The sequence below is a fragment of the Rhipicephalus microplus genome, chromosome 4 (genome assembly GCF_043290135.1).
Source record: "Rhipicephalus microplus isolate Deutch F79 chromosome 4, USDA_Rmic, whole genome shotgun sequence".
NCBI classification, from domain to species: Eukaryota; Metazoa; Arthropoda; class Arachnida; order Ixodida; family Ixodidae; genus Rhipicephalus; species Rhipicephalus microplus.
The window spans coordinates 219,857,029-219,881,937 of NC_134703.1; the positions used below are offsets into that span (position 1 = coordinate 219,857,029).

The 24,909-nt window shown below is 46.4% G+C and overlaps 2 protein-coding genes across 5 annotated transcripts in view; one reads left to right on the forward strand and one right to left on the reverse strand.

Moving 5' to 3' along the window:
- Window positions 1-24,909, forward strand: part of rhea (Talin_middle and talin-RS domain-containing protein rhea) — a 908,869-nt gene that overhangs the window by 405,055 nt on the left and 478,905 nt on the right. For all 4 annotated transcript variants that reach the window (XM_037423602.2, XM_037423605.2, XM_037423603.2 and 1 more), the window contains exon 33: window positions 3,684-3,773. In XM_037423602.2, the coding sequence (XP_037279499.2) occupies window positions 3,684-3,773 (90 nt within the window). The remainder of the gene's footprint in view (window positions 1-3,683; window positions 3,774-24,909) is intronic.
- Window positions 12,012-13,106, reverse strand: LOC142813833 (uncharacterized). Its single transcript, XM_075891791.1, has one exon. The coding sequence runs from the start codon at window positions 12,960-12,962 to the stop codon at window positions 12,105-12,107; it is 858 nt and encodes a 285-aa protein (XP_075747906.1). The 5' UTR covers window positions 12,963-13,106; the 3' UTR covers window positions 12,012-12,104.

Sequence of the window (24,909 nt, forward strand, 5' to 3'; positions counted from 1 at the left end):
TAAGCCGCGGTTGGGTTACTGGCCCTCCGCTACAAGAACACGGCGAACTGATGTCCTATTCTGTCGCCTCAGAATAGGACACACTTATGGTACTCATAACTTTCTTCTGACTGGCGATGAACCTCCTATTTGTGGTAGATGTGGTGACAGGCTAACCGTCCTCCACGTCCTCCTGGAGTGTGCGGAAGCTGAAAGGGAGAGAAAGAAATATTTTGCTTTAGCATACCGCTATAATCTTCCTTTACATCCGATTGTGTTTCTCGGTCAAGAGCCGCTTTTTGATACAAAATCAGTTTTAAGCTTTTTAAAGGATGTAGTACTGAATGTTTTTAGCCCAACATTGAATGTTTTTAGCCCAACAGGTTCATAGCGCATCCTCTGTTGAGAGGATGCTGCTGTGATAGCAGATTTCAATGAGCCCAGGCCTCCATGCTCTTGTTTTAAGGGCTCTGTCGAGGCACTGGTGCTCCATGCCAATTATTTATTTGACATACTTATCACTTTTAAATCATTTTATGTCTCCATAGCTCACATCATTTGTCATTGCCATAATTTTACCATATGTATATTTTTACACACCTACAGCGACTGTTTTTTAGGCCCATTTACAGCCACGTCACATTTGTTTTATCTACACTGCACATCCCACAATTCATTATCATCGCCCTGGCGCTCTTTGGCCATATCTGGCCCTTGCGCCAATAAACACCACTAATCAAACCAGATTGAGTTACACGGGGATGTCGAAAACCAAACTCGTGCAGTCGCTCATCAGTTTTGAGGCTGCAAGAGGTGTTAGTTTCCTCTTCACGTAAGACTGGCACATTTCAGAATCAAGACTGCGTTTTGATATGTGCATTATTGCGAACATGTCGTTGCCAGTAGCCTTCATTGCACTGGCGGCGAGCACATCCATCATGACTGGATGGATTTTCTTTTGCTTGTCGACATGCGGTGCACTCCACGCTGATGACCTGTCATGAATTTCACACACAGATGAGGTCGTTTCGTCAGATGGGGAGAACAACGACATTGGGAGCCTTTTGCGATGAGATTGCGCTTTCGTTTTGTCACTACAAAGTATAATACTGTATTTACTAGCATAATGAACGTGCTCGTGTAATAAACGCACCTCTAACTTCAAGGGGCCCTGAAACGCTTTTTCAAGTAACCACGGAACGAATTCACTGGAAAATCGTATCGCCTCACGAATTCAACGCCGCAAAAATGATAAGAATCCGTCCAGTGCGAGTGGAATTACAAAGGTTTGTCGCATGCTGCAATTGCATTTTCTCTTCTCTTGTCCCGACGAAAGCGCTGATAGATAAGCAGGGAGAGTTGGCAGGGCCACAGAAAAACGTCAGATGCGCCTCGTGGACTTTGTTTCTTTTTTTTGCTTCAAATGCGCCGCTTTTTTGGTGTTATCGGGCGCGCACGCGTGGACAAGTCGCGGCCTCTTGCGGCGATCTCTGTAACGAGCAAGTCCGCCATGTTCAAATCAGCCAATGGCTGATAGATGGGTGATTCATGTGTGATTTTTGTGCATATTCTGCCATTTGTCGAGAGAAGAGAAAGCAAGTTTTAGCTGACTTTGATCATTTATTGTGAATTCTAAGCCGTATGCTGGGCTATAATATTTGGCTTGCGTGTTGTCGGAAGACTCTACTACTGATCGGCAGCATTTTTTGACCATGCTCGAAAAGTGTTGCAGGGCCCTTTCAGTCATCAAAATTTGGATTTTTTTCCCCCGCATAATAAACGCACCCCCAACTTCAGTCATTAAAATTAGGATTTTTTCCCCCTCGGTATTAAGCGCACTTTCTATATTCATCTACTGCAGTTTCAATAACCGACACCTGGCGTCTCCTCACCCGTGGGATCTCTTCCATTTTTTATTATTTTTCCAACCTCCCCTCGTCCATTTTGGCTTGTCCCCCCCTCTCGTTTGTTGCTGTGTGCTGTATTGTTTTTTTTTCTATGTGTGCGAGGCACGTTTCTCGTCTTATCTGTGCACCATAGCGAGGTTCATGAACGGTGCCAGTGTATAGACGTCACGGTCGTCGTGTGAGGTTGCTGCAAAGTTGGCAAAGTGTGTTGTAGCACATGCGATTGGGCGCCTCTAAGATCACAGTAGATATATCGGTTAAACGATTGCGAGAGAAAATAGCCGCAAAACGCTTTTATGGCGTATGCGGGTGGCCCGGGGACAGCTTGCAGAAGATAGCGCTATCAACTACTGAAGATGAGTGAAGTGCAACAAAGAAGCTGTTTCCAAACGCCCCGCCGCGGTGGTCTAGTGGCTAAGGTACTCGGCTGCTGACCCGCAAGTCGCGGGTTCGATTCCCGGCTGCGGCGGCTGCATTTCCGATGGAGGCGGAAATGTTGTAGGCCCGTGTGCTCAGATTTGGGTGCACGTTAAAGAACCCCAGGTGGTCTAAATTTCCGGAGCCCTCCACTACGGCGTCTCTCATAATCATATGGTGGTTTTGGGACGTTAAACCCCACAAATCAATCAATCAAGCTGTTTCCAAACAGTGTATGCATATGTCAATTACGAAAGGCTAAGGGATCTAAGTATTTTTTCTATTACCACAATTTTCGCTTCTCTTGAAAAAGTTTTTGTAAAATTTACCACGCAATAAACGCACCCCTCAACTGTGCTCCGACTTTTCAAGGAAAAAGTGCGACCATTACGTGAATAAATACAGTATCTCTTGTAGCTTCACTTCTGCTTTTTACTTGCCATCTTCTAACTGTTGAGGCTGTGAAACACTGCTGCTTTCAGCGATGTTGTTGGCAACCGGAGGGTTTTTAGCTCCAGCGTCAGTCATGCCTACCCTGGCGACTGCTCTGTTGACCGCCACGAGTTCATAATCCTCAGTGTCCTGAGCCATAGCGGGGCTCTTTGTCAAGTTCTTGGCCAGCGATCACCACACCCGCTTTACAAATTTGTTCAGTGCGAAACTTCGTTACTGCAGCAGGCCGTCCACAGCACCACGACAAAATGGCACATGCCTGTGCTGGAATGGGCACATGCCCATGCCCATGACGCCACTTGGCCAATCCGATATTTAGATTTTGTAACGTGCCCCAAGCACTTATAGAATCGCGCGCTGGTACTTCTCGACACGTTTCGCTGACAAACCAATAAACATGGGGAGCCAGCGGTGGCTAGAAATTGAAGATAAAGAACGATTTAAGTCCATATTTGAACGAAATTTCATCTGGTCTGTATGTAATAGTACTGTAGAAAGAAAAAGACAGGACGAAGCACTCTTTCTGAAGAACGACTTTTTCAAACAAGACCGAGATGGCCACGATAGCTCGTGTGTAATGGCAATGTTGCGGCGTGAAAAAAGCGAGATGTCAGCATTTATTTGCCCTCACATCCATCTCATGTGGGTGTTGATAATTGATCTTGTGCCAAAAATAGTGATATAGGAAGTTAGAAACTTCTCAGATAAGTGCAAAATTATGTATGGATTCCAAAAATGTCAGCTTCAAAAAGTGAATTTTTTTGCCTTCTAAGACTCGTGTCTCCCCTTAATCCCCTTCAAGCTCAATGAATACATCTCAACATTCCAACCATTAGAGTTGTTGAAATTTTCATGCGCTGGCCTCCACGGCAAGCTTTATGTCAGCTGTTTTATATCTGTAGATACACTGTCCTTTCTATTGTGCAGATGATGCGCCCTATGTTGGATCAGCCAAATGAACCAGTCAACGACCTCACATACTATGACTGTCTTGACACCGTTTTGGAGAGATCACAGGTGAGCATATCACAGACAGCTTACTGCTTGCTGCTTCAACTCACTTTTATTCAGACATCATAGACAGCAGTGGAAGAAGTTCTGGACAAACAGCTGCCATGCTGTGGAAGGGCTAAAAAATAAAAACGAGTAGATCAGTGGCTAGGGTACGCGGCTGCTGACCCGAAGGTCGTGGGTTCAAACCTAGCCTCGGCAATTTCATTTCGCTGGAGGCGAAACGGTAGAGGCCTGTGTAAGGTGCAATGTCAGTGCTCATTAAAGAACACCAGCCACGTCCAAACTTCTGGAGACCTTGATTACGGCTTTTCTCATACTCATATTTTTGTTTTAGGACGTAAAATTTTTCATATAATATATGTTAAAAACAAACTTTTGGATGAGTTCACTTTTAATCCAACCAAACGTGTTTTTTCTGTGCAAACGCAGTGGACATCGATGAATTCATTACTGCTTGAGCAGTATTGGAGGATGTGTGAGGTGTCGCCGTGGAGAGCATCATGCTCTTGGAATAAACGGACACAGTAGACCTGCTCAATCCGAACCAAAAGAACAATCGTTTGTTTAACTGCTTTTAGAACGACGATGTCGCCAGCCGAATTATTATAACATCATTTGTGATCAACACACTAAGACAACCTTACAGAATATTACACAACACTCAAAAACACAACAAACACAAGAACACACACAAGGCGACTTTGCCAACACCTGACTGACTCACCATGAGGGCCCATGGCAGACGATCCGCAGTGCCGTCCATCGCAGACCCATTGCTAAAGACAACCGTTCGGGCGAACCGCCACTTGCCAAAAACACCCGTTCACTTCTCCTGTGCTGCCACCATGGCTTGCCGCTAGGCGTCACTGCCGGCGCCACCGTTCTAACCATGATGATGATGATGGTGATAAACGCTCGTGAGCACAATGCCACCTACTGCTCGATAGCTGTGAATCCTGAATGCAGCCTATGCGTGAAACACATGCGCTCCGAGCCGCAAACAACTTTGCAGAGGGTGTTAGCCCTTCTCGCATTCTCCCAACCCTAATTCAAATCTTCTCGCGAAAAGAACAAAGAAATCTGCTACAAGCTGTAACAAAACATGACAACACATTTTTCCAAAGAATGTCCGTGCACCGTGACACCGCCGTCGGTCGACACTGCTGCGCTGTCCGGCTCGACCACTTCACCCAGTACTGGTCCCTCAGCGGCAACATTGCTGTCAACTCGAGCAACCGTCAATCGCGCCGACACGTTTTCTAGTTGCGACCAGCACTCACTAGGGCGCCAGACAGGAGGCAGTTGGGCAGGTCCCAGGCATGTCTATCGCCCGATCTCACGACCCCATTCCTGGCCAACGGCCAGGACAGATTTCCAAGAGACAGCCAACCACGGGTTACATCACTCCCGCTGCGTATACTCGAAACACTTGACAGACAATGCATTGGAGCAAAGGGAAGGGAGCTTCGGGCTTCTCGCCCATGTGGTACGATAGTCAGTACTGCTGGCAAATACATCGGCAGCGGTCAAGATGCCTAACAAAAATAAAATCAAGATCGCTTTTCCTAACTCGAGCATCGCAAGATAAAAAAAGAAAATGTGAGAGAAGCAGAGCGCAACACTTCAACGCCACGATCCACCTAGTTGTGCCACATGTGACAGGCCGCTGCGCAGAGCCTTAGGCCTAAGGGGTTGCTTGACCGAACGGGCATCCACCCAGTACCCAGCCTAGGTGCAGAAAAGGCAGCTGCAAGGAAACATCCACTCTGCAAGGTGGCCCTACTCGCTCGCCTCACACAGCAACTTACTGAGTGATCGACGCACATCGTCCCGGACAGTTCACGACACCCCGGCGTCGAGCCACAAGACTAGACAGCAACGACGCCCGACTCCCTGAGCCCAAAGAGATAGAAGAAGCTATTTACATAAAATTGGACCACCCACGATTCTTCTGTACTCACTCGCTTCGGGCTTGGCCTACAGTCTACATGCTCTAAGTCAGTGTTTGTCAAATGTGGGTCCGCGGAACGTAAGGGGTCCGTGAAGCCATTTTGATGATTCGCGAAACCAGCTCTCGTTTTTTTTAAGTTGCTCTTAAACTCTGTTTAAGCGCAACTGTCCGAAATGAAGTGATGGGGCGCGTTTGTTTGATGTGTTTGGTAGCAATAAAAGGCACCTGTTTCACGCTTCAGTTGTGTCAATTTACCTACGTACTCTCTCTTCCTTAGCTCCGCTGCAAGGTGTCCCCCATCATTTTCACCAGTCCACAAGGGGTCCCCAACACATCCATGGCTGAGAACCACTGCTTTAAGCTTTGCTATCCTCAAGATGCAGACCACATGACTGTCGTCCTAACTAAAAAACGTTCTTGAAAACTGACCAAAAAAAAAAAATACCTGCGAGCAGAAAAAAAAAGTCAACGTGCTGAGCAGTTCAAACACGTCCCGAGAACCGATCTCCTCGCTCTCAACAAAGCACACCGCCGATGCTAGCAATGGAAGTCCCCCTAAATCTAATCCATGCCGGTTCAAAAAAATGGCTGCTCTGAATCGCAAAAACTGACGTCCATGCTCCAAGAGCTCCACGTTCTGCACCAGTGAGGGGTCTCGCTGTGGAGAGCGTCACGCTCTGGGAGTAAACGGACACAGTAAATGCAGTCGAACCGAACCAGAACAACACTCATTTATTTAACTACTTTTAGAACGACATCGTCAGCCGAATTATTATAACACCAGTTGTGATCAATTCGCTAAGACAACCTTACAAAATATTACAAAACACTCAAAAACATAACAAACACAAGAACACACACAAAGCAGCTTCGCGAACGCCTGACTCACCACGACGACCCACGGCAGATGACCCGCGGTGCCGTCCACCGCAAACCCACTGCTAGAGTCAATCGTTCGCCCCAACCGCCACCCGGCAAAAAAACTCGCTCATCTCTCCCGTGCCGCCATGCTTCACTGCTGGTGCCACCGTTCTAACCATGATGATGAGGATGGTGATTGTGGGAATTGAGGCTGGCCCGCTGCCTTTGCGCGGGCTTTCCCGCCTTTTCTGCCGCTCTCATGTCCCGACATGTCTGCCTTCTTTTGCTGTCTGCCGCGCTGGGAAGGGCGGAGTGACGTTTAACTCCCTCACCCGGTAGTGGATGTTGACTGTGGCGCCGCGCGTGGAGCCTCTCGAAAGGTTTTCGCGCGCTGCGTCAGGGGCAGGCAGTACTCTCCAGGACAGCAAACGGTGAGCCACGCAATCTTTTCCGCCCGTCGACTCCCGTCGCTCGGGGCTCGACGGACTTTGCTGACGGCGCCTCGCGCCCAAGGCGAACGTTCAACTTTTGTTGCCCCACTGCATACTCACGGCCGAAGGCAGGTACGGTGTCCTAGTGCGTGGCCTAGCTACGCCGACCCGTCTCCCTCCGAAGCCAACGCGAGCGCCTTTGCCCTCACTCGAGCAAACGAGCCTTGGTCCCGGTGTCTCCGTGGGTCACCTTTACCGCGGAGACGTGCTCGTGGCACCCTGTGTAGTACTTTGTGCCCGTGGCGTGGATAAGCCTATTTGCTTTCCCGCCGTGCCTGTTGGAACAGGCTGTACTGCGTTTAGTGTTGCCACAATAAAGTGTTGCGACTTTGAGCAGTATTGTGTTCTCGCCACGGCGACGGTTAACGCGTGCCCTGCGGCTCGCTAAAACCGGACCCACGCTGGTGGCCGTACTCCTTCGGGATACGTGTACACCACATGATAAACGCTCGCGAGCACAACGCCACCTACAGCTTGATAGCTGTGACCCCGGAGTGTGGCTTGTGTGCGAGGCACATGCGCCTCGAGGTGCAAACAATTTTACAGGGGTGTTGGCATCCCCGCAGATGAAGGCAGTAATCTCCAAGCCATTTTATGCCTCTGAATTTCTAAATTTCTGACATACTCAGCCACATCCGCCTCCTGTGCCCAGGTCTTTCTCTTAAAGAGGCCCCCCCCCCCCAGAGCACTTGTTGCAGTTATCATCCAGTGACATCCCTATGAAATCTAATTGCTTCGCATCTTGATGAGTGTGGTAAAGGCTATTCGGAAAGAAGAAGCTATGTGGTCTTGACCTTGAGTGTTGGCTCACTCTTGGATTCAGTGATCACAAGTGCACTTCTATAGTGAGAAGCTATGGATGGTTGCTGGGGTAACTCTGCAACACACGCGTGCTCAGATGATGTCGAAGTCTCTGTGACATAATTCATCGAGGGAAGACTGTGCGCATTCTGACACTATTGAAACGGCGCCGCAAGAAAAGATGAATGCACACAAAGAAAAGGAAACCCTAAGCGCCGACTCTCAACTGAACTTTTATTCACATGCGCAGAACATCAATACATATCTATGCATGGCTCCACACAAATAACACATAACTGTATGACAACAACTGTGAGCAACCAATGAAAATACACACAGAAAAAACAACAATATATTTACCCTTCGAAGTACAGTGGACTCCTCTTTAAACGAAACTCGAAGGGGCAAGAAAATTAATTCCATTTATAAGAAGTTTCATTTAAGCAAAGCCCACAAAATAATGAAATATGACTTTACTTGAAAAGCACCAACTGTGGTTGACTGAACAAAAATGTTTTGAAGTATACAATACTTTACAGTCGATTAGAAAAAAAAAATGTTGCTAATATTGCTTGCAGATATTTCTGTTTACAGCCGCACAAAAAAGATGGAAACCAGATGAATCGTTTGCTGCTCGGTGTTATGGTGGCTAGAAGGGGAATTGTGACGGACGGGAGCTGAGGAGCGCACAAAATAGCGATGAAAAACGCCGGGCGTTCTAGGTGGCGCTGCCTCTCTCTGAGGTGCCGTCGCTCCGTGGGTTCGCCCCGTCGCTCTCCGAAATTGCGCTAAGTTGTGGAGCGGCAGATTGTTTGAACGGCTGAACTCGCCCGCGTAATGCGCTAATATGCAGTACTGATGCGCCCTTTTTTTTCCATTACACTACAATGCATGCAGTAATGTCGGTAAAGCGTGAAAGAAGACAGCGGAGAAAACGTGCGAGAAGTGTTCGACATTGCTTTTCCCTTGTTTCGCAGCCTTGTTTTTTTTAAGATGCTAAACTCGCCTCTCACCTGCCTACGGGCAGCTGTCAGTTTTTTTGCATATTTACAAAAGGGGGGGGGGGCCCGCCGCGGTGGTCTAGTGGCTAAGGTACTCGGCTGCTGACCCACAGGGCGCGGGTTCGAATCCCGGCTGCGGCGGCTGCATTTCCGATGGAGGCGGAAATGTTGTAGGCCCGTGTGCTCAGATTTGGGCGCACGTTAAAGAACCCCAGGTGGTCTAAATTTCCGGAGCCCTCCACTACGGCGTCTCTCATAATCATATAGTGGTTTTGGGACGTTAAACCCCACATATCAATCAATCAACAAAAGGGGGGGGGGGAGTACGCTTTGTAATGCCGCAGCGCTTCCCCATTATGTACACATGTACGCGCTGCCCGCGCGCGCTTCGCCTACAGAGGAACTTGTCTGCGGATTTATTTCCTTTCCATTTTGCAACGCATGGCTCATGGAAGTCACAGTTCATAGGGGAACAAAAGAATGAGAAGCGCACAATATTCAAGGGATCCTCGCGGCTGCTCTCGGAAAAGCAGATCTGGAACATTTCACTTAGTTATTTTAAGGGCATTTGCGCGAATGCATCATACAAGGCAGCAGTAATGGAAGTCCAGCTATTTTGCCCTCGGTTTTTCTTCAGTTTTATTATGTGTGAATGCATGCAGGCATATCCCCTTTAATTCAAAATTGAACGTCAGTTGTTTGCAACTGCGTGTCTTGGCATAAACACTGCACACAACTATTTTGAGGCACATGAGACAGTACACGACATTTATTTACAATTTTCTTTCCTGTACAATCACTTCAGTTTACTAGCACCTTCTCAGTTTTAGATGTTTTTGTCGATTTCTTTGAGCTCCCTTGTCTCTGTTTAAGGACTTCGTGAAGAAGTGAAGCCGCGTAAGCACAAAAAACTGGACAACTTTTGCCGTCATTTCCTTGCTGTGCACCTCACAGCCAATTCGCTGCAGTTTGAAGCCTGCCAAGAACTGCATGAAATCATGCGCACTGAAAGCGTACAGCTCTTCAGTAGAAAAAAGAAAGTGAAGGCCTCCTCTAGCATGCTTACCAAGTTAGCCAAGTCATCACACAAACACAGCAGCCCTCCTCTATCAAAGTGGCAAACAAGCTGACTAGCTTGTTTCCCTTTGCTCTCTCGTTTGTCTGCGGCAAGGGATGAAATGCATTCTTGGCAGCAGCTTTTCTTGTTAAATTTCCTAGCAACATAGCCAGCAATATAAAAAATAAGGCGGCTATCGTTCTTCTCGACTACATAGCTACTGTGGTCAGTACTCAGTGACTGGAGCACAGAGCTAGCTCCATCAATGTCTCCAACTTCCAGCATGTCTTCAACAATGTCTCGAATGCCAAAAATTGCACGGCTGGTGGTTGGTGATGGCGCATCAAAGAGAGCATTCACAAGGTTTGCAGGAGAGTTTCCGTGTTTAGATGGTCTAGTCAGGTTATAGAAACCCAAACAGTTCACGACGACAAGGAATTGCCCAGGACTTGGGTAGTCATTCGTGCCACAATACTGCCTGACTATGCCAAATGTGTTTTCTAACTTGTCTTGGCTAAGCCTCGACGTTAGCAGGTACTTAAACCCAAGACTCTCCGTAACGTACTTCAGAAGGGAAAGCGTGCTGCATAGAGTCACGCGCATTCCTTCGGCAGTGCTTTTACTGATGAAGCCGCCACCGGCTTTCTCTGCAGCTGCTTCCCAATCATCTAAGTATGTCTGAAATGCCTCAAGCTCCACAACCCTCTCTGACAATGGCCTAAGCCCATCTCGTGTGCAGCGTGAAGTCATCACAGATATAAGTCGGCTCATCCGCTTTACAAATTCTACTGTGGGCATCACTTTAGGACGACAAGTCTGGTCCAGGTCGGCTGTGTACAAAAACAGGCCCTTTAAAACTTCATCACTAAAAAGCGTGAAAGCTAAGTTCACTTTCATTTTGTCAAAAGAATTAGGCCGAATGTGTGGTTCTGTGATATGTGGCATAGCTTTCAAGGTTACAGAACCTCTGTCTTTGTCCCATGCTGCCTCAATATGTTGAACACATGCACGTCCATCAGGAGTGTTGAACCCAGTCGTCACGAATGAATTTCTTGTGCACTTGACCAGGTGGGGGAAATCGGAGATGAAGGGAAGCTTTCTGGAGGGGTCCACGGGATGTGCAACATTGGAAGTGATTTTGGTTGAGGATGCTGAAAAAAAGCAAAGAATCACTTGGCATCTCATTGTGGAGCTGAAAATTCTAACACAGTAAATGACAAAATAGTGCTAAACAAGTGAGTAGCACTATTCTAGGAGGCACTTGCTCCTACTTAGCAAAGCACAGAAACGGCACGCTCAAGGCAGATCTCCCTAAGAAGGATGAAGCATACACTATATTATTTTGTTTCACTCTACGCAAAGCAAGCAGGCTGGCATAGCTGAATAAAAAGTATAATCTCATACAACCAATTCCAAATGACTTCCACATGCTCCGATTCCACGTTGCACCGTCGCAGGATACAAAATCGATGAAAAGCCCGGCCTGCTCAGTCAAGAGAATTGCTTTGAGAAGAAGCTTTGAAAGCATTCGTGCTTTGATGTTTCCCTTCGATGAAAACACACCCAGTATCTGTGTCCAGTCACCTGAACAAAGGTCAACCACAGAGACAATTTTTGAAACAATGACACCACTGCTTGCCATATCAAGGTTACCAAACAAGTTGAAAACTTGGTGCAGGTGCATGGAAACTTCCTCTTAGATTCAGTGCCCATTGTCTAAAAGCATGCACTTGCCTGCCCAATTGTTTGAGTTACCCCGCATTATTTGTGTGTTGCCTGGTGCTATGAATCATGCCCTTAGTTTTGTATAGAAGGACTACTTATGTGCATAATAATGTATGATAACGGTACCTTTATTATAGTTAGCACTCTAATTTACTCGAACAAACTTGACATTTTCTTGGAGTTTAAAATAACAATGTTCAATTTTACACTTACCTTGAAACGGTCGAAACATCATTACCATCCCATGATCTGCTGGGGTTGTTCGGTCTTCATCGTGGGTGAATTTTCCCAAGTCAACGAAGCCTTCCACTGCTCCTAAAATTAAATCAAAACCGAAAGGGTCACTATCGCAACAAAGACAAGCATCATCATACATCAAGAAAGCTGCCATAACTTCCCTAAAATACAAGAAATAAGGAGGCTTTGAAGAAATAAAATCATATTAATTCAACAAGACTTGCAAAGTGGTAACTCACCCTCTGCATTGACGCTGAAATGCTCAGACAACTTCAATTCATCGAAGATGATTCTGCCATGTCGACTGACAATGTCCATTTCCTCAGTTTTCACAGTCAGCACCTTGAAAACGTTGTCATTGAAGCCAAAGCCACTCTTAAACCTTCGGATATAGCGCTGTAAGCAAGTGCGGCTTGGCAGAATGAGAATTCTTTGCTTGCGGAGATGCTCATATAGTTTCGGGCTTCTCATTCGCAGGAGCACGCATTCAAGGATCCACTCCTTGTCATACAACATTCCCGATGTTGACTTCCTCTTTGAGGCCTCAAAACATGTCTTTACGGCCAGCTGTTGCTTCACAGGCAAGCATTTCATGCGCTTGTTCAGGACCTCGTCGGCAATTGCTTCATTTTCTTGCCGCATTCCTGCAAGTTGCCGCTCTGCATTTAGCAGCTTTTTGCGCGCGGTGCGCAAGCTACGCCGTGTGTTTGCATGCCTTTTCAGGCGCTTTGAAGCTCCACCATTTTGTTTCTTTCGTGACAGCTGATTTTGCAGCAATTTCCGGAGGTATTTACAATGAAGGCATGGCCCTTCGGAGTCACATGCATAGGTGCATTTCATGGAATAGTAGCTGCCAGCATATGAAACATAGCGCTTTTCGTTGCTTGGCTTCATACCACATCCTCCACACAGCACAAGCGAATTTGGGCTGTCAAGCACTGTCTGCGCTTCCTCCGGTGACAAAACAGTGCGCTGTGAGTAGAGGTGGCCCCACAAGTACACACAGCAGCACAACGATTCTGGTTGATTGACAGCTGGCTTGAATTTCACCAACTTGGGCAACAGCATGTGGTCGGCCTGTTCACCCTCAAGCTCGCATAGGCCAAAGTGAACCGCATCTTGTTCAGTACCAAATGTCAGCTTATTCCAGGATGGACTAGGCAGGAGGAGATTCCTGCAAACATCTTCTGCTGTCACGGCGTTCAGTACCTCCGCTTCAGGATGGCCGACAGCTCGCTGCTCCTGTGGCAGCTGTGCGTCGACTGCGGCGTCTTGTGGCAGTTCGCCTTCCGTGGAACCATCGTGCACCTTTTGCTTTTTTGTAGGACGGCCATGCTGCTCACACAAATTTCTTTCTTTCCTCTTGATAGGCGCTTTCGTAGTGAAGTACTTCGGCGCGTCGGGGAATACTGTCGGGACTACGTCCGCTCTCAACTGCGGCCGATCCCGCGGCGTTTCAACCACTTCACCGTTGATGATGTGGCGGTATGTCTTCTCGACAAATCTTTCTTCAAAATGACGCCCGCAAACCACACAGTCGTGCGTCAGCTTCTTGTCATCCCGTTTGATATTTCGGGCCCATTGCTCCCTTTTTGAGGCGTCCTTCGGAGCTCTAAACACCGACACTTTGTCCACGCACGACCTATACCCGGTTTTGCAGCCGGGTACAAAGCACGTACTTGACCTGGACGGCGGCATTGCGTTGCTACATCCTCCAGCGACAATCTCGTTCGGCGAACTAGGTGACTGACGGATCAAAACGAAGCAAGCGCACCACAGAACACGGAGATGGCGCACGCAGTGTTCGGGGAGGCGAGTACCGGCACCTCAGTCCACTGCAGCGCCCCTAGCGGTGCAAAAATTTTTTCATCGCATTTTGCACCCTCCTCTCTGGCGAATACGGCGCCCGTCACACTTTCTCTTCTAGCCACCATATCGGTGTGCCCAGACATGTGCAATTGCTGGATTGGCTTGGCTTGGCTAGCTTTAGCATTTGTTTCATGGTTGCTAGACTGCCATGGCCACTTCCGCTCATAGAGTTTCCCAAAATTAACTAGAGGACACTCTGGCGCTGCGATCGTTCAGCCACCATGGGAATGATGGGTAGTACACACATTTGCTTGGTCTTCGTACTTGCGAGCGGCGAATCGTACTTGGAGCTTTGTTTATTAATGGTTACGGTTTTGTTTTGAAAGAAAGAACGAACCCTTTTGAACTTAGGGACTTGATTCGAAATAGTAAGCTTAAAAGAATAAGGTTGTGAAGCGCTAACGGTGAAGATTTGCTAATTTATGTTTTCGTGAAAAAAAAGCTCTAAGCCACACGAACACACACGGAGCCAGAAACAGGCCAGAAGTACGAAAATTGGACAAATGTGTGTACTACCCATCATTCCCATGCTCGCTGAAGCGCTGTGTGTTGCAACTCCCATACACACTAGCGCCAGAGTTTTCTCTAGTAAGTATTGTGGGAAACTCTATGCTTCCGCCATTCATGGATTTTGTCCATTTTAGTTTCATTGAACCGATGTAAGTGACAAAAAATGTTCTTATTACTCAAAACTTTTTATCAATAAATATATAGGAGACCAACCAAATATGTCTAGATAGTTTCGTATATGTGGCTTTTTCGTTTAAGCAAGTTTCCTTTAATGGGAGTCCACTGTATAGGATTTCTATATTTTGCAAGGCTACGGACGGAAAGCTGATGCATGTTTCTATTTTTTTTTTGTATGTGCCAAGCCTTGATAATTTCTCGAGTTGTCTGGTTTTGATGCCGTGACAATATGCTGGCTTCACTGAACTGGGGTGTACATCCACACTGCCGACAATGTGCAGCCATATGCCATCGCCACGTGCACCCGTATCATGTTCTCTTATCCTAACAACAATGCCTTCCTGTATGGCCTGTATATGCGGCAACACATGACAGGGGGATTCGATAAATGACACTCAAGGCACGCTCAACTGCTTGAGATCGATGCTTAACACCACATGCTTTTCTTTTTTGTTTATTTCTGCTTTTCCTCCTAATTTATCGGGCACAGAAAAAACTACATTCATACCTTATTTGCCACCTACGTTCTTTAGCTTATGCGTGAATACAGTACAGACCGCTTTTAACGTAAGTCGCAGGAGTCTCAAATATCTGCACTATTACCAAAACAACCTTTATCAAGGGCTGCACTTGCGCAAAACATGTTGAGCAATCAGCTTCGCATGCCTGAGAATCGAAACATGCGATGCGTGCTTGCTAAGATTTAAATTTCTGAATGTTAAAAGAATTTAACGTCCAAAGACACGCATTGCCAATGAAATGGATGCAAAAAGGGGGGGGGGGGGGATTGTCTAACAAATGAAAGCACCGTTGGGAAAATTTGCTGACTACCAGACCGCTCCGATTATGTACATTACACAGAACTATGTTGATTCACGTCCAGAATTTGACAGGTTGAAAGACGCCAACCATTAGATTTCACAGAAGCGCACCCTATTTAAGACATCGCAATCGAATTGCAAACCACTATTTGAACGCTACACGTGCTGTCCTCGTTTTTATGTAACGATATGTATCCCTTCCCGTCAAGTGCGGCCACCGCAAAGAGTTTCGTTGATTCAATACCAAACCGCAACTTGGATTCACGCGACAGCAACCGATCAAAGCGTAGCTTGCCGTTTGGTACGTTGTCGCGGAAAGCTTGTCCAAAACATGAGGATTCGGCATCAAAAAAATCGCACTAGCAGTGAACCAAGAACCTCCTGCGTGATACACAGTTCTAGTTCATGCCGGGAGATCAGCAACAACAGTTGACAACTTGCCACGCTTATGTATGACAGCGCACTGGCAGCAAAAGTGAAAGCTCGCGTCATAAAACCGTAAAAGGTTTGCAATATACGGACAAGGAAGCAAACGTGATATTTGTTGCAAGCACGATAACGACGACGTCGTTAAAGACAGGAAACTGTTAAGTGCGTGTAGTTGATAAGGACAGGATTCCACGTGCCACATTGAGCGGCGCGCGGCCAAGCCGTGCTAGCGACATAGTACGCTGTAGCCGCGTCGGTGCCAATGCAATCGGTCGCTGAGGCAACCGCCCCCCTCTCTCACTCGGTGAGCCCCCGCAGTGCCCGCAGTCTTTTTTTTAGTTTTCTTTTTCCTTCTCTCCGCCCTTCATTTGTTCACTCCGTCTCCCCTCCTCCTTTGTAAGGACCTCGTTGTTCACACCCCAGCGGTGCACCCAGTGCTACTCGCTACCGCGTTTGTCGCAAACAATTTCTGGCAACTGCATTATTACCGGTCTTTCACCTTGAGAGACTGCACAATAAAAGGTATGCGTATACATGAGATTCTATGGGAGGGTAAACGGAGTAGAAAAACACCGTATTATAAGCGGCTCTGCACTATAAGCGGTTATGTTATAAGTGGTCTACACTGTATGCGGCACGACCGCTAGATTTTTCTGCTTTTTTAACAGGTACTTCTTGACCTGCCCGGCCTGTTACCAACTTGATTCCCCACTTTTTCTTGTGCCCTAGTTACCATGGGATCAGGCAAACCCACGCTGTTTATTCTGTTTACTTGTCATGTCACGCTTTCTTCCCTTCTGTGAGGACTTGCCTTGTTTGATCGTAGACACGAAACTGCTGTACCAACCTTTACTACTTTCAAATGCCCTGATGAATAACTTCGAATTTATTTTTTCCCACATGGCCGAGATTCCCAGCAAATATGACCAGAAGTAACAAACAACATCAAGTCTAAAAACTCAGCTGGCTCTGCTGAGCAACCTCAAAAGTAGACCTAAAACCTTTGTCTTCTTTTCCGAGCAGCTCAAGTATATCGCCCACTGATTTCCATACTCCCTCCACGTCTTTTACCACCAGGTAGTCATCCAGATACCTGAGGATTCTAACATCACTTTTGTTCCAAGACTTCATTGATACATCCTGAAAAAACATTGCTCAAAACAGGTGCAGTCTGCGACCAAATGCAGATTCTTTTCTTCTGCAAGTGTTATGTATATTGAAAAACTAAAACCTTGAATGTTAAATAACTAATAAAAATTTTGAGAAATGAACTACAGTAGAATCTTGTTGCAACAAACTTCGTGGGACCGCCGAATTTAGTTCGTTATTCTGAAACATTGTAGTATTGAGAAATGATGTCCGTAAGCAACCCAACAACGAAAAGGAGGCACCTTTGCAGGAGGTGCACATGTTGGGGCGTAAACAATAAACGAAAACACGGCACCGTGTCGAAAAAGTTCAATCCTTAAAGACGTCCGTTATCTTCTTCTGGCTAGTAGAAAGCAGACGTTGGTGCATGTATGGCTACACATCCACAACCTTCCTAAGGATGTCATCGGGTACACCCTTGCAGCACTTTAGATACAACTGAGTCTTCTCAAAGAAGACCACAATATCCGAGCTAGAAATAGTCTTTACCGTTGTCCCAGTCTGTGCATCTGCAGTGTCATGCTCGTCAACACTAGAGCAATCTTGCTCCCGCACTTGACTGAGGATTTCTTCGCAGGTGAGCTCTGCGGATGTAACCACTGCGCAGTCACTGTACATGTAATGCTCGAAGATTACCACAGCGTGTCATGTTCGTTGGACCTCACTCCCCAGTTCCCGCAGCTCCTACGTCCTACCACAACACTGTCCGCTCACACACTGCCCACACTGGACCGATGTCCGCTGTTGCCACCTCATCCAGGGGGCGCCGCGAACTCTTCTATTAATACCAATGGACGTCCTCACTCCTGTCCCCCCCTTGAAGCGTGAAGCTCTCGCCCTGCTGACTATGAAGGATAGTATTTGGCGAGTTGGTCGGCATGGGCCTCTCCACAAGCTTTTCCAATCTGCAGGAGGGCGAGCTTGAAGGTATTTGGACCAACACGTCTGTAGATGCAGAATGGTCTACTTCACTTTGGTGCGAGCTTTGACGAGATGCCCTTTGCAGCGTCAATGAGTATGCTGGTTTCACGCAGGACAAGGTCACCTTCCTCCTATGTCGTGGCTCGCCGTCGCTGATCGTAGTGCTGTTTCTGAGCATGCCAAGCATGTTGCTGATGCTGCCGTGCAGCATTCATGATCTCCGCCAAATGGGACTGAAGTTCTGCTGCGAATGCTTGAGAAGCCGATGCAGCCGGCTGGGCATCCTGCTTCTCTTTAGTAGGTTGCCAGAGGGTTCGTAGTTCATGGCCATAGCAGAGGAAGGCTGGGGTGTACCCAGTAGCAACGCTTACGACAGTTCGCATTCCAAAAGCAATCTAAGAAGTGCGTCGGTCCCAGTTTTTGTGCTCATTGCAGTATGCACGAAGGCACTGCTTCACGGTGCCATTATGCCGTTCGACCATTTGTCCTGCTGGCCTCTAGGGTACAGTGTGGCGCTCCGAGATGCTCCATCGCCTCGGGAAGTTCTTTCATAACTTACTAACAAAGGGTTTCCCGTTATCGCTAGAAATAGTAATAGTGTGATGTAACGGTGAAGGCAGCCTTTATTAGGCCCAGTAGACACGGTGAAGCGACCACACCCAAGGCACAGAACTCAGGCAAGCCAAGTCCCCACAGCAGATGAAGATGACGACCACTCATGATGATGAATATGTGTAAAGATTATAGATGTGCCTAATGAATGCCTACACTAACTTCCCTCCTACCTGAAAGCGGTCATCCTGACCGCAGTTCTTGGCCGCAGTTTAAAGCGAAGAGGAACGTCGTATGAAAGGCTTCATGCGGGATACGTGGACTATTTCTGCTGCCCTGTAGCGGCGGTCCGTCGGAAGAAGATCGGGTGTCACGCGATAATTGACAGGGGACGTTTGCTCCAAGACAGTGTAGGTGCCAATAAAACGTAATTGAAACTTCTCGCACAGTCCGGGAGTGCGAATGGGTGTAAGAAGGAGGACTTCGTCGCCAGGGCTGAAAGACACAGCACGATGAGAGGCATCATATTCAAGCTTGCGATCCTGTTGCTTGGCTTCAGTGTTGACGCGAGCCAGCTGGCGGCAATGAAGTAGACGAGACACGTATTCTTCACTTGAAGTTGAACATGGTTTGACAGGCGCAGAGAAGAACGAAACATCGAGGAAAGAAGAGGGGAAGTGACTGTGGACGAGGTAGAACGGCGAGTAACCGGTTGTGCGCTGTACAGAGGTACTATACGCAAAAGTGACAAATGGCAAAATGGTGTCCCAGTTTCTGTGGTCGGGTTCGATATACATCGCTATCATATCTGACAGTGTACGATGAAAGCGTTCGGTCAGGCCGTTCGTCTGATGATGGTAACTGGAGCTTGTTTTGTGTGTAGTGCCGGATGCCTTGAGCACTTCTTCGACGAGTTCTGAAAGAAATACTTTTCCACAGTTGCTCAGGATTACACGAGGAGCTCCGTGTCGAAGGATTATTGCTCGAATGATGAAGTCGGCCACTTCCGAAGCTGATGCAGAAGGCACGGGAGCTGTTTCGGCGTAGCGGGTCAGGTGGTCGACAGCTGTAACTATTCATCGATTGCCCGTGACAGTCATAGGAAGCGGACCATACAGGTCAATGCCAACTACCTCGAATGGTTGCAGGGGACACGGGAGCGGTTGTAATTGTCCACTCCGAGTTGATGTAGGTAGCTTGCGACGCTGACAAAGGGTGCATGAGGCAACGTACTTTGCGACACAGGTGGACAAGCCCGGCCAGTAGTAGTGACATCTTATGCGGTCATACGTTTTCTGGAAGCCCATGTGTCCAGCAGACATGTCGTCGTGGTATGTCTCTAGGACTTGAGCCCGAAGAGAGCGAGGTAGAACGGGCACCCAGCGTTGACCATCAGGGTGGTAGATATGACGGTACAGGACGTGGTTGTTGAGCTTGAATTGCGTGAGCTGTCGGCGAAGACTGGCATTAAGGGGTCGGCAAGTCCTGTCAAGACGGTCCATGATGCGGCGACAGTAAGGGTCAGCACGTTGAAGAGATAAGAACAAACCTCACTCGCTTGTAGAAGTTGGGTCCACAGTAGCTAATGACGCAACATGTAGGGAAGAGACAGCCGAAAGCTTCTCGAGTGCGGCAGTGACGGGTGTGTTAAGTGGCTCTGAAGAGAGCGGGCAACGCGAAAGTGCGTCGGCGTCTTGATGCTTGTTTCCCGACTTGTATGGGATCGTGAAGTCGTACTCTTGTAAGCGAAGAACCCAGCGACCAAAGCAGCTGGACAAGTTCTTGATTGTCGAGAGCCAGCACAAGGCGTGATGATCCGTAACCACAGTAAAGTGGAGGCCGTGGAGATAAGGTCGAAACTTTTGTATCCACCATACGACCGCTAGGCACTCCTGTTCGGTGATGGTATAATTCTTTTCGGCAGGAGTCAGTGCACGGCTCGCATAATCGACGAATTTCTCACGTGAAGATTTGTCTCGGTGTTGGAGAATTCCACTAATGCCTCGACCACTAGCGTCTGTATGCAGGAGCGTAGGCACGGTTTCGTCGAAATGGCAGAGAACTGGTTCGGATGTGAGTGCACACTTCAGTTGGGCAAACGCCGCTTCACATTCAGGAGGCCACACAAAGGCGACGCTTGATCCGAGCAACTTGTGCAATGGTGAAGCTATTGAAGCAAAGTCTCGAATAAATCGGCAAGAATAAGAAGCGAGGCCGAGGAAATTGCGCAAATCTTTGGCTTTTTCAGGACGCGGGAAGTGTTGGACAGCGGAAATCTTGTCAGGATCGGGACGAATACCATCCTTGCTTACGATGTGACCTAACACTTTAATCCTCCCTCTCGCAAAACGGCACTTCTTGGTGTTCAGCCGAAGGCCTGCGTTTGCAAGGCACGTAAGAACTTCGTCCAGTCGTTGGAAGTGCTGAGGGAAGGTTGACGAGAAAATAACGACATCGTATAAATAGCACAAGCAAGTCTTCCACTTCAAGCCTTGTAAAACTGTGTCGATCATCCGCTCGAATGTTGCTGGAGCATTGCAAAGGCCGAATGGCATGACGTTGAATTCCCCATCTGGTGTTGAAAACGCTGTCTTTTCTTTGTCATCCTCGTGCATGGGTATTTGCCAGTAACCTGAATGCAGGTCTAGGCTTGAGAAGTACTCAGCACCTTGCAGTGAATCCAAAAGCATCGTCTATGCGCGGCATGGGGTAAACATCCTTGTGGGTAATCCTATTAAGTGCTCTGTAGTCCACGCAAAATCGCACGGAGCCATTTTTTTTCCTTACTAAAACAACAGGGGATGACCAAGGACTCGCGGAGGGACGTATAATGTTCCGTTGCAGCATATCTACTACATTTTGTTCAATGATCTAACGCTTGGACGAAGAGACCCGATATGGTCGACGGCGTACGATGGAAGTGCCATCGGTCTGGATACGATGCCTAATAATGGACGTCTGTCCCAGAGATGAGGAATGGGCATCAAACAATCTCCTATGGTTTTGTAGCAAAGCAAGCAACTCATCCGTCTGTGAAGAGGTCAGTTCTGGACTAATAGTCGCAGCAAGAACAGAAACGCTTTTTTCAATCAATCAATCAATGAAACTTTATTTTCATGAATAGATATATGCAATTACAGGGATTATTTGGACCGATAGCCTAAAGTGGCTAGTGGACGGTCCAATACAATGTGCAACATAAAAAAGTGTACAGGTCAGCTCTGAGGTAACATCAAAAAAACAAAAAAAAACAATCATATAATACAGATAACACAGTAATACATTTTTTCCTGCAGATATGCATACTTATTAGCTTGCAGCTAGTTTCTATAGATAGGCACTTATTAAAAAAAAATACAATGAAAATCGAATCAAACACACACATGCTTACATGTCTTGACTCCACAGAAAAAATTATTTACATGCCATACTGAAATTACGTGCCGTTTTAATTTCTAGGGGGACCGTGTTTCATATTTTTGTTCCATTAAACTGTATCAGTCTTTCTCTGTAAACATTAAAACATTTGGGCAGATTGAAATTACCATTCGAAGCATGTCGCGTATTGCATTTAGGAATTGAAAAAAGATCAGCAGGCAAAGGTGAATTTCTATTAATTATGTTATTTACTAAAACAGCAATTTTGTAGTCACGCATCATCGGAACCGAGAGAATGCGTTGTGATTGGAAAATATTACTTACTGATTCACCTTGGCTTATGATTTTCAGTGTACGCTTTTGAAGTCGTTCAAGAGTTTTTAGATAACTGTTGTACGTCACACCCCACGATTCCAGACAGTAACCTATGTGACAATGACACAATGAAAAGTAGAGTGTGCGAAGTATAGCTTGTGGAAAATATTGGCGAGCTTTTATTACAGAATAGCAGCCATAGGCTACCTTTGCGCACACACTCTGTACTTGCTCATGCCAGTGTAAATGTTCATCAAAAGTGACGCCTAAATATTTAAAACAAGGAACTTGTTAAATAGGAGCGTTGTTTATTGTTAGATTAAGAGATTCAGCGTCAATATGTTTCCTACAAGAGTGAAACACCATGCACTTTGTTTTAGTACAGTTAACAGTCAGCTGATTCCTGGCAAACCATGCCGAAATGTTCGATAAATCGGTCATCGCGTCATTTTGTAAATCTGCTAAGGAGTGTCCTGTGAGAACTAAAACAGTGTCGTCCGCATACATCAGTGCCCCTTGACCTCTGTAGGGATCGCGGGACATCATTAATATAAAGAGAGAATAATATAGGGCCCAAAACTGAACCCTGTGGCACTCCGCATTTAATATAACCGTAAGATGACTTTAGGAGTGCATTTTTTCCAGTAAAATGGAATGACTAATAGCATCAAATGCCTTTCGTATGTCTAAAAATACTGCTATTGCTATGTTGTTTTCATGTAGCGCGGAATTAATATATTGCGTAAGCATCGAAACAGCAGTTGAAGTGGACCTGTTTGCAACAAAGCCGTGTTGCTGGGGACAAAGTACATTCTGTTCACCCAGGAAGCGCCTTAATTGCGACGAAATTAGTTTTTCAAGCGTAGTGTTAATACTACTCAGGACAGATATTGGTCTGTAGCTGTCCGAAGATTCCGATCACCAGATTTCTACACTGGTATTACTTTGGCGGTCTTAAGTATACTAAGATAAGTTTTAGAGGAAAATGCATGATTAAATATATGGCATAAGGGACCACACAAAACATCAATATTCTCCTTTAAAATCCTTGATGATATGGCGTCATGGCCAGCTGCCTTGTTCCCTGGTAACTTATTAATTGCTTGTCGAATGTCATCCTCAGTTACATCACATAGATCGAAATTATTGGTAACAGTACAGGGTGCATTTAAATTCGGCATATGAGCAGGGAACTTCCTCGCAAGGCTGAGACCAATATTAGTAAAGTAATCGTTAAAGTTGTCGGCCACTGCACGAGTTGGATTATCAGGTATAATGCGTTCTTTGCTACCCATGCCAGTGACGTCTTTAACAATCTGCCATATCTTCTTCGTGTTACCATCATTTTCTTTCACTAGGTTGGTATAGTAGCACTTCTTGGATTTTCTTATCATTGCTACTGACTTATTTCTGTAAAGCTTAAAATTTTGATGGTAGTATTCATTGCTCCTGTTATTTTCTCATTTGTCGTAGTAAAAATCTTTCAGCTTCAAAACCTCAAGTATATTTCTATTCATCCATGGACATATGGCATGGTCATAATTTCGGCGCGAACAGCTACGCGTTGATCGTTCAATGACATCCACAATGCATTTTACAATGTTATCACACTCGACGTCCATGTCTTCATCATAGAGGGCATCAAAATTCGTACCTTGTAGTAGTTTTTGCACGGAATTATAGTCGACACGTGTTGTACGTTTAATGGCAGGTATGTCAGGAGCACAAATGTGTTTCTGGGGTAAAAATAGAAAGGTGAGATTGTGATCCGCAATAGCAACAGCGTATACGCCTGCCGATACATCCAGGTCAGCATTACACAACACGTGATCAATAATCGACTCCGAGTGGTCTGTTATGCGAGTGGGTGATGAAATAACATTTCTCAGATTAACTGATTGTAGCAAAAACACGTAATCATCACATGTATCTCCAGACACGTCTATGTTAATATCACCGCAGACAATAAAAGGTGCTTTAGAGGCCACAATGGGTATCATGGTACTTTCCATCACAGTAATGAAGTCAGCCACACTGGAATTTGGTGGACGATAAATTACACCGATGATAACACCATTTTGCTGATGAATAAAAAGAGTCTCTGCCGATGAACTGCAGCATGAGCTATTGCTGAGGTGAATGAAACTAAAACAGTCTTTGATAAATAGCGCCACGCCCCCTCCTCGTGTAGCACTGTTTCTAGGTTGCGAAAGCATGACGTAGCCGGGTAGATGAACTGATTCGCTTTCTCGAAGCCAAGTTTCAGTTATAGCGATGACATCATATTTAAACGAGTGCTGTGATAAGTACGAAAGCAGATGATCGAAATTCTTCTTTATGCTGCGAATATTACAATGTAATACTGTGAAATGATCCTGCTGCAGCCATATGTTTTCAACCTCAAAAAAGGAAAACGCCATTTAAAAATATAGGAAACTCCAGGTTTACAGAAAACAAGCAGGCAATCCTCAAACAACTTTGGAAAGATTCTCAGCACATGTGACCTGAAGCACACGTGAATTATCCGCCTTCCGCATCAAAATCTTTCCACCAGTTACCCAGGTGTGCTTCCAGTTTTTTTTCCCGCTTTGTCTTTAGAGCGGCTGTTAGCAATTCCTTGTTTGCCGGACACAAGTGCTCATTTATGTATACTGGAGATGCGATGCCCTGAAAACCTAAAGCTGTCGTGTTAAGTCGTTGCTTCTTAGCAGTCCTTAGAACATTATCTTTCACAGCTCTCGAAAAAAACCTAACTATGATGTTAGGTGTTGACGCGTTCCTTGATGGCACTCGGTGCACGACGTCTATATCTGTTTCTTTGACTTCAACTTTCAGGCAGTTGGCAAGCTGTTGCATTGTGGAGACAAAGTTTTCTCCCTCCATCACAGGAACTC

What these genes read in the sequence shown, in the direction of transcription:
- LOC142813833 (XM_075891791.1), bottom strand. Translation starts at nt 12,962, where the DNA reads ATGCTGTTGCCCAAGTTGGTGAAATTCAAGCCAGCTGTCAATCAACCA.